Here is a 9,435-nt window from a genome sequence, read left to right as displayed (position 1 = left end):
GGTGGTAACGTGACTAAAAACGGTTAAGCCCCCTTTACCCCCCCCCTCCCCCCCCAACCCCGGGCCGGCCATGGCTTCAATGCAATGATAAGCGAGCAGCGTATGATATGCATGTTAGACACATGTAACGAGTTCGAATCTAATCATAAACAAAATTTTGGTATTTAAGTGGATAAGGATAAAGGGGCAGGTCTATTGTCCATTGACTTTCACTAACTAACCATCAACAATTTAAGGCATCGAATAGTATGCAACAAAGTATAGAATACAATACTTAGTTATTCTGCATAAATAACATAATCCCCATATGATTAATACACCATTTGGTTTTTGGGGAAGTTATATACCATAAACCAAACGTGTAATACTAATTCTGGTATATGTTATATGAGAAATAAGTATTATTTTATACAAGGCAGAATAAGCGATTAGAATATGTATTAGCATTACGAGGATAAGAGTAGAGAGTAAAAAAAAAAAAAGACAGCCCAGTGCACTAATCTCACGCTATGCGCGGGGTCCGGGAAAGGGCCGGACCACAAGGGTCGATTGTACGCAGTTTTACGCTGCATTTCTAGGGAATCCTACATTCCTATATCAATCCATGTATTAATACTCACCACATAACAATCATTGCATTATTGTTCCCTGCAAAAATAATTCTACATTATTATTCACCGCATAAACAATCCATGCGCTGTAATCTCTGCAAAATAGGTACTACTGTGCTAGTACACCATTCCCCATCCACCCAAATTCCTTCAACAAGCAGGCACCAAGCAAGTAAGGATATGCATCATTTATAGCGGTGTTTCCTAAACACATTACTTCTCATGTAAAATATATCTATCAGAAAGCATTTTCTGCAATACAAGGAAGGAAAATTGGAGGGGTTGGTTACAGTCTCTATGACCTCCAGTAAAGCGAATTGCATATTAAGCATTATCAGCGATACATGGACAACATAGAATTTTGCTTAAAGCAGGAGCGGGGGAAAGGGGGGGGGGGGGTAGGCGATCAACTCGAAGATCAAAGAACAACTTGCGGCTTGAATCATTTAACTCCAACAGAGGCCATCAAGTCTTCATATTCAGGATCACTCTCTTGTTTTTCTACCATTGCCGGATTACCACCAGGAGGAGGACGCCGAGGGACAGAAGTGGGCGAGAAGGGGTCATATATTTGATGTGCTCCAGAGGAGCTGGAGGCAGGCCTACTGTGTCGAAAGAAGACATTGTTGGGAGCCTCAAAATTTTGTGGTCGAAGCATGGCAGTTGGATTATTTTGCTGAAGAGGCATGGGGTTTCCTACTCTAGGAGGGAAAGAACCTACAGGATTCGGAGCTGGCCTAAAGTTCAGAGGTTGCATTTGTGGCCCAGTAGGTGAAGCTATACCCTGATTTGAAAATGGCGGGTGCCTAAATTGAGGGAGAGGGCCAGCAGGTCCTCGAGTGAAATCAGGTGACATGTGTGGTCCTGGCTGATTAATCTGATTGCTTAATAGAGGTCTTGGGAATCCTTGATTAACAGGTGGGGGATTTGTACTGTCTATTGCTGGTCGTAGATAAGGGCGCATCATCTGGCTTGGAGGTGAAAATTCCTGAGAACCAAATTGACCAGCTGGCCTGGAAACAACTTGAGAGGCTGGATTCTGTGGATGGTGAGGCTGGAATGTAAAATCAATACTGGTCTGCAGTGGTTTTGGAGCTCCAGAGGAAGGAGGTCTCATAGAATTAATATTAAGAGAACTTCCAGGAGTTGGATTAGGTGAGAGATTATGCATGACTGGTTGTCCGCTAGATACAGGGTGGTTCAAGAAATGAGCAGGCGTAGATCCTGAAGATGGATGCATTGGAGGAGGCATACGTGTTTGAGATTGAAAAACAGAATTAGTAGATGGAGCTGGTCCAGATGACTGGGGTGCTAAATTATGGCCATGCAAAACATTTATATGCGGACCCGTAGAGACACCCATTGGTCGTGAAGAAAGATGATGACTTCCTTGACCCGTCTGGGTGTTCCATGGTGACTGTGACCATCCAGGAGAGCTCCCGCCTGGGGTCAATGGCCGGTCTGAGTATGCTATAGGAGGGATAGACTGAGGCGTGGAAGACATAACAGATCTCAACCCCTGTGGAAACCCTGTTGGATTCGGTTGGCTCTGAGAAAATTGAGGTGGAGTCATATTGGATTGAGATGGTGTGGACCCTAAAGATGGCATCGGATGTCTAGGTCCACCAATTTGTCCGAGATGAGTGGAAGGCATGAAAGGCTGCCGCATTAGTGGTGGTGCCTGAGGGCTAGAGTTACAAAAAAGGTTTCGCGGAACTGAACCAAATCCATCTGCCATACCCTGTGGCGGGCCAAAGGGTGACGGTGCATTTGGCGGGTTGGTAGGTGATGGAGATACTTGGTGAGGGTTGCTGACCAGGGATGCTGAAGAACTCCAGGAGTTAATGGGTCCTGGAAATGGAGTTACTGGATTCTGAGATGCAGGTCCAGGAAACCATTGTCCTTGATATGGCTGAAAATGACCTTGTAATTGAGCAGGTTGTGTCCCCACAACTGGTTGAGCCACCCCTTGATTTACTACAGGAGGAGTCGTTGGGCCAGGTGTTGCTTCACCGGAAATAGTTTCTCCGTCACCTGACGTTTTTGTGGTAGTCGACGCTGGAGTCACCTGAGAGCCAAATGGAACACTTAACTTTATGACACAACCAAAACGAAGTTTCAAGAAAAACGTTATTGCACGGAAAAAGGAAAAAAACTGAATTGCCACACTGACATTGACAATAATACCGAGTAAAACACAACATACTACTATTTACTTACTGAAGCTGGGGTAACCAGAAGTTCAATTAAAGCAACTGCAGCGTCAACCTTTTCATATGTCTCTGCTGATACTTGGACATACATTTCCTCATAAGCACCAGAGTCATTTTCACCAGAAGTAGCTTCTATCTGGGACAGATGTAACACAGAGGTTAATTTTCAAGATATAAAGTTGAATAATAGGAACATGCTGTTGCCGTTCGTATATGAGACTTGATAGTCCAAACACGACGATAGATTGCATACTGGGAGCAGTAGAACATAGATTTTATAAAGCTCCTGTTAAGTGGTGTTCAAATGCCCATCTAAACATTTATTTGAAGAATTACCTAGTTAAAAATATAAATGACGGACTGAATTGGGGGCGTTACCTTCTCTCCAGTATCTGCTTTGGTACCATAAACCTTTACTTGAGCTCCAGTTTCCTGGTTTTCAGTAAACAGAAAATACTCAATGTTGACCAGGAACTCTCGACTACTATGCGATCTACTCAATAAGTAAAACTTCAAGGTCTTGGATGCTAGAAATTAATTACCTTTTCCAGTTGCTTATGAGCAGGGCCAAAAATCAAACCTATAAAATTGTACCCAGGATGTTCTTTGATCTGCATTGAAAACATGTAGAGAGATGCCTCATGAAGATCTACCACTTCACCTTTAATGAGAATTATGCTTAGTCTTACAGGAATCTAATTTCATGTCTCTTGATTAATATGCTTTCAAATTCCCATACTTGTATCATACAGCTTGACCTTAGAATAAGTTAATATATCAATAAAGCTTAACTCTTGGCAATCAGTATAGAATAAAAGATAGGTCAATTAAAAAGGTGTACATCTTCCGTTTCATATTTAAGCTGCTCCTTTTTGTTGTGGAAGCAAGAGTTGGTGCAAGGTGACGGACAACAATTTCTCCATTAATCACCCACAGTGCATAGTTTTTCTTGTTTTGCAAGGCAACCAATCATGCGTATTGATATTAATGCATTTTCAAATCTTATAAGATTTTAGTAGTAGTTACTAGAGTAGTAATTTTAAGCCAAGAAGTGGAGTCCAATAAAATACAGATGATCCTTATCGAAAAATTAAGAATCAACTCACAGAACCCAAAATGGAAGCTACTACAAGGAGAAAAGAAAAAGAAAAAAACAAAGTGCCAGAAACTGCATTGAACTTACAGGTAATGGGATCTTTGCCTCCTTGGGTACAGGCTTATAACCAGCAGGTGGCTTATAGCTGGGATTCAGTTTTAGAATCTCCCCTGAAAATGTATAAAAACAGGTAATTTGTATGGTAATACTTGATAATGGAAGAGTAAAAGCCAGTGACTCAAGGGATCAATCACAACATACCAATGGCTTCCCGTCTTTCAAGTTCCAGTGAACTCACACTCTACATCCACAGAAGACATCAGCTTTTGAAGCTAACCCAAGCAAAATTTGCAACTAAAAAATCTTATAAATTATTTTACCTCATCATTAGGTTGATGGTCCGAAGAGTCATGCTCTTTAGCAGGGGAGGCTGACAGTGCGTCCTTGCTGCCTTCACCCTCCAAAGTCCTAGAACTCAGTAGCTGTGTTATTTGATCCACCCGACTCTGCCCAAAATTTGTACCATTACAAGGCAGCAATATCACTTAGTGGCACCTGGAGTAGGAATTCATAAAAGCCATTCACAAAGAATGCACTGACTCCTAGGACCAATGAACAAAGGGAAGTCTTTAATTGCCACCAAGAAATAAAACTCCTTCCCATAAAATTGGGGCCTTAAATGCCTGCAAAACATTTTTTTTTGTGTGTGTGGTGGTTGTTGGGAGGGGTTATTGGGATGCTGGAGTCAATACTCAATAGAAATACAAAGTTCTTCAAGAAACAATCCACTTGAGAAGAACAGGAACAACCATCAACTCCAAATCTAGGATGATCCTCATGTCGCATAAATATGTGTGTGTTGTATCTACTGTTTTGAATTGATCAATGTAACATAATATGTATACACTTTGAGAATAATATGTACACACTTCTTCATCACAAATTATATGTACAGATTTATTCACGTACTGTAAGTGTGCACTTATGCATATTCCATAACATAGTAAAAGTGAGGTTTTATGGCAGTCAGTACCCTTTGCCCATGTTGTGGATTTCATAGGAAAAGGCATGACAATGTCATGATTCTTTCGTATCTTTTTTTTTGATGAAGTATGATTCTTTTGTATCTATATGGGAAACTTGTGCTACATAGACTGAAGGAGCACGAAAAAAGTGTAATTTTGACACGTCCCTACAATGCTGAGTTTGAATTAATGGCAGTTTATATTCTTTGATGAGGAATATAAAGGTTATTTCTTTCTGATGCTAGAAAGACTAAAAGGAATGTAAAAAACAATAAAAAGTGTAACTACATATATATTTCAAAGCATTCTAAAGCACCTGATATGCCAAGGCTCTTGCTTTTCTGACAGTAGTATCTTGCGTAAGATCAGGGCCCCACTTGGTTTTCCTTTGCACCTGTTTCGTGCTCTCTTCATTTACAGAATCACTACCTCCTTTTTTCCCTCCTCGAAATACCGGAACCAATGAACCTGCTAACTTGTTTTTTGGTATGACAAATCCAGTTTTATTAGCAAACATAGAGATCTTTGGGCTGCTCAATGATGTTGCAGATGAAGCAGCCGTCTGAATGCGGTTAGATGCCTGCTCAAGTTTGGCGCTCATGCTTCCTATTAAGCACACCCAGTATTCGGTATACTAACGCCTGGAATATATTTATGGTCACAATCTACTGGGAATCATAGCCAATTGAAAAACTTATGATTCAAGAACAAAAACATCGAAGTAACCTATCTAATATTGATCTAATTCTGACAGTAAGTAATTAAATCATTAGACAGCTAGGAAGGACATGACCTTAGATAGGAAGGTTTGGAGGGCGAGCATTAGAGTCATAGGTTAGTAGGTAGTTGAGTGTTTTTCTTCCCCGTTGAGGATGTTAGGATAGTTTATTAGTGTCTTGCTTTAGTTTGTTAGTGGTACTTCTTGTGTACGTACTGTTTTTCTGCCCCGGTTGCCTAGTACCTTTCCATTGTACTGATTATCGATACTGCCTTTTCCATTTATTTTTTTGATTCTTAGGTTGCTGGCACTGTCTCTCTACCCCGGTTAAGGTCTGCGTACACACTACCCTTCCCAAGACCCCACACGTGGGCTTATACTGGGTTGTTGTTGTTGTTGTTGTAGTAGTAGACAGCTATATCAACACATATTAGTTCAAGAGCTTAAAGATAAAATAAAAAGAGGCAGCTATTCAACACACCACCTAATTCCACCAAATTTAAGTAGGTAAAAGCCACATTATAACTAAACTACTATTTGTGCTATTTTACTACACATATAAAGGAAAAGCATTAGCAGATAAATAATTATATGGAGTTGTTTTTCCTTTTACAACATAAAGAGCTCTTTACAAATTCCATAGATCATAAATCTTAGAAAAGGCAACTGGAAATGAATATGAGGCAGGGTATCCAGTATACTTTTGGCCTTCACTAATCTCCTATATGCATTACATAGACCACATAAATTCCAATTTCCATGGCATAGACAAAATTGGTATGAAATCCACGGAATTGAAGAACCTTAATATTCAAAACCCACTTCGTATTTCAGACCTAAACAAACAAAAAAAAAAAAAAAAACATTTTTATAAAGGAGAGATGAAGAACCTTAATAGAATCAATCGAAGTGTACTCTACAGAAGCAAAAACATGGTGAGGATAATTTGCGATTTTGGATTGCAAAAAATGAGGAAAAAAATAGGATTTTGTGTGAAAATTGAAGAGTGAAAAGGATGATTGAGAGTCGAGTGAAGAGAGTGGAGGTTTTTTTGAGGGTGAATGCAATAAGGGTTTATAATTTCAGTGATCTTTTTCTTTTTTCTTTTTTGATTTGTCATTTACGTTCCAAACTTTACTTTAAAAATCAAAACTGCTCCTCTAACTTTAAGTAATTGACATTATTCTCCTCAATATCTTTTTGCCCTTGTCAATCTCAATCCTCTCTCTATGTATATAAACACATAATTTTGACCATTTAAGCTACTTTAGTAGTTTATACTTATTTATTTGAGTTTGTTTCAATTTTCCTAAAGTTTATTTATATTACTAAGTGATTAGTTTATTTTATTATTTTAGTATTTTAAAATTTAAAATAAAAAAAGTTTTATTTTATAGTATTTCTCATCTTATTATATATTTTCATTTTAATTTAAAGTCATTCATATTTTTGTAGTGATATTATTCTAATGTTACTTTAATACTAACCTATTTTTCTCCACTTTTATTTTAATTTCATGTTGGAAAATACCCAAAAATACCTCATCACTATCCATTTTAAATCAATTTATACTATTTTTTTATTTGAGAAAGAGTAATTAATTGTGGCTAATGAACTTATGATTTTTGTATAATTAAAAGGGCCAATTTTGATACTAAAATCACATGGATTAGGCGCAAATTTGAACTTTCTAAGCCTAATTTCAGGTACCCACAAGCCCAATCGGTTCCAACTCTAGACCCACTTGACCCACCCTATTTTCAAATTAATCTTAGCCATCCAAACACTCCTAATCCAACCGCCCATATTCTTCCCCTTAACCATATAAAACCGTAATAGTCTCCAAACTATAATCCTAAAGACCCAAATCAGTCACGCGCCCTACTTCTCTGCCTTTCACTGCCATTGAACTCGCCCGAAAACTCACCAAATCGGCGGAGTTAGCTCATGGTCCCCCCTCTACTTGTCTCTCCTTCCTCCATGTGTCCCTAATCAATGGCTTAGTACATGTTGATTTTGTAAAAAAAATTTGACGGAGTCTGATTGGCCTGACATTTGTCCATAGGAAACGACCTAGTGACCAACACTCATCTTCGCCATGACTTTCGGGTTCACTTTTTTGTATTTTGGGGTCATGCAACACGAATTTATGATCATATCCACTTTTTTTGACGAACTCCAATTGGCCAGAAATTTTGTAGGTCCATAAGAAATGACCTAGTGACCAATACTTATCGCTTCGCCATGACATTCGATTTTATTTTATGGCGTTTCGAGGTTATGCAACATGAATTTATTATTATATACATTTTTTCATGTGTATTAGTACATGCTGATTTTATAGATTTTTTTTTACAGACTTCAATTGGCCTAAAATTTCGCAGGTCATAAGAAACGGCCTAGTAACGAGTACTATTACTTTGTCATGACTTTCGGATTTTTTTTTAGTGTTTTGGGATCAAGCAGCACGACTCTATGTATATGTTGATTTTGTATAATTTTTTTGACAGACTCTAATTGGCCTAAAATTTTGTGGGTCCATTGAAAACTGCATAGCGACTAATACTCATTGCTTGGCCATAACTTTCGAGTTTATTTTCTTGCATTTCAAGATCATGCAATATGAATTTATGAATATATCCACTTTTTATGTATATTAGTGTCACGCCCCAAACCTGGGGAGGCGTGGCTGGCACCCGGTGCCGTACTGGCCCGAGCGAACCACTCTAACTTATTTTTTTTCTTCTGCAACTATCATGGGCCAACATGGCCATAACTCGTAATGTACAACTGTAAGTGGAAAATACTGTATCACTGAATCATTTTTCTTAAAACATGAATACATATGGGCCGTCAAGGCCTCTGACATACTATACAAAATGAACCCCTGTCTACAAAGCCTCTATTTGACATCAAATGGGACAGGGTACCGTCCTACCCATAAGTCTGAAGCAAAACTCTGACACGATGACTCATAGACCCGGCTGCACTCCGAATGAGGTGGAGTCTTACCAATCCTTCGCTGAATGCTAACCTCGTCTACAATGAGGGCTCATCAAATTGATTACTTATACCTGCAGGCATGAATGTAGCGTCCACAACAAAAGGACGTCAGTACGAATAATATACCGAGTATGTAAGGCATGTAAATCAATATATAAAGGACATGAAAGAAACATGGAGTACATGACTCAACCTGTAAGTCTGGATAACTCTGTATAGCATTTGATACTTATAGTGTCATGCATATGCGTATGAATGCCATGTCGTGCATAGGTACATGTGTTCATAACATCATCAAGCCTCTGAGGGCATCCCATTATATCATCTCGGCCACTGTGGGCAAAATTATTAGCGTATACCAGCTGATCAGGTGGTGGTGCGTATATAACGCCGTAACCTTTTCCCATATCCCATATACATATATATACGCGTATATAACGCCGTCTAGTCATGGGTCAATGTACATGTATAAATGAATGCAATGCATGAGAAGTACGCCAATAAAATATCTCGGAACGTTGTCGCCCCCCCTTTTTTCCTCCTCGCGGAGAAAGTCCGAATTTCGACATTCATGGGAAATCGACTCGTTTCCTTTTGGGAATTTGATGTTTTGAAGAGTCGCCACCTAACAGATTATGGTCCGTTAGGGCACCTAAAGTAATTAACTCATGTAACTAGTTGCATTACCAGAGATTAGGGTAAGGGCTCGAAATAACCTTGAGGGGAAGGTGTTAGGCATCCCTCGCGGTCCACAACGGTGGGTCCCAGC

General features: G+C 39.2%; 1 protein-coding gene across 1 annotated transcript; it reads right to left on the bottom strand.

Annotated features, from left to right (window-relative positions):
• LOC109223932 (splicing factor 1) lies at positions 996–6,729 on the bottom strand. Its single transcript, XM_019388430.1, has 9 exons — positions 6,554–6,729; positions 5,262–5,586; positions 4,301–4,426; positions 4,182–4,221; positions 4,008–4,090; positions 3,367–3,435; positions 3,203–3,256; positions 2,832–2,960; positions 996–2,679 (listed from the first exon to the last, which is right to left on the bottom strand). The coding sequence occupies exons 2-9, from the start codon at positions 5,544–5,546 to the stop codon at positions 1,054–1,056; spliced, it is 2,412 nt and encodes an 803-aa protein (XP_019243975.1). The 5' UTR covers positions 5,547–5,586; positions 6,554–6,729; the 3' UTR covers positions 996–1,053.

Source organism: Nicotiana attenuata, chromosome 3, assembly GCF_001879085.1.
Source record: "Nicotiana attenuata strain UT chromosome 3, NIATTr2, whole genome shotgun sequence".
Classification (NCBI taxonomy): domain Eukaryota; kingdom Viridiplantae; phylum Streptophyta; class Magnoliopsida; order Solanales; family Solanaceae; genus Nicotiana; species Nicotiana attenuata.
Note: the sequence above shows the minus strand (reverse complement) of the source record. Positions and strands in the feature narration are given on the sequence as shown.

Bases quoted from the DNA above. Each gene is read 5' to 3' on its own strand.
- LOC109223932 (XM_019388430.1), bottom strand. From the start codon at position 5,546: ATGAGCGCCAAACTTGAGCAGGCATCTAACCGCATTCAGACGGCTGCT. The intron at 4,427-5,261 runs GTGCTTTAGAAT...AATTTTGGGCAG, and splicing joins CAAGAGCCTTGGCATATCAG to AGTCGGGTGGATCAAATAAC. The intron at 4,222-4,300 runs GTAAAATAATTT...CTGTGGATGTAG, and splicing joins ACCATCAACCTAATGATGAG to AGTGTGAGTTCACTGGAACT.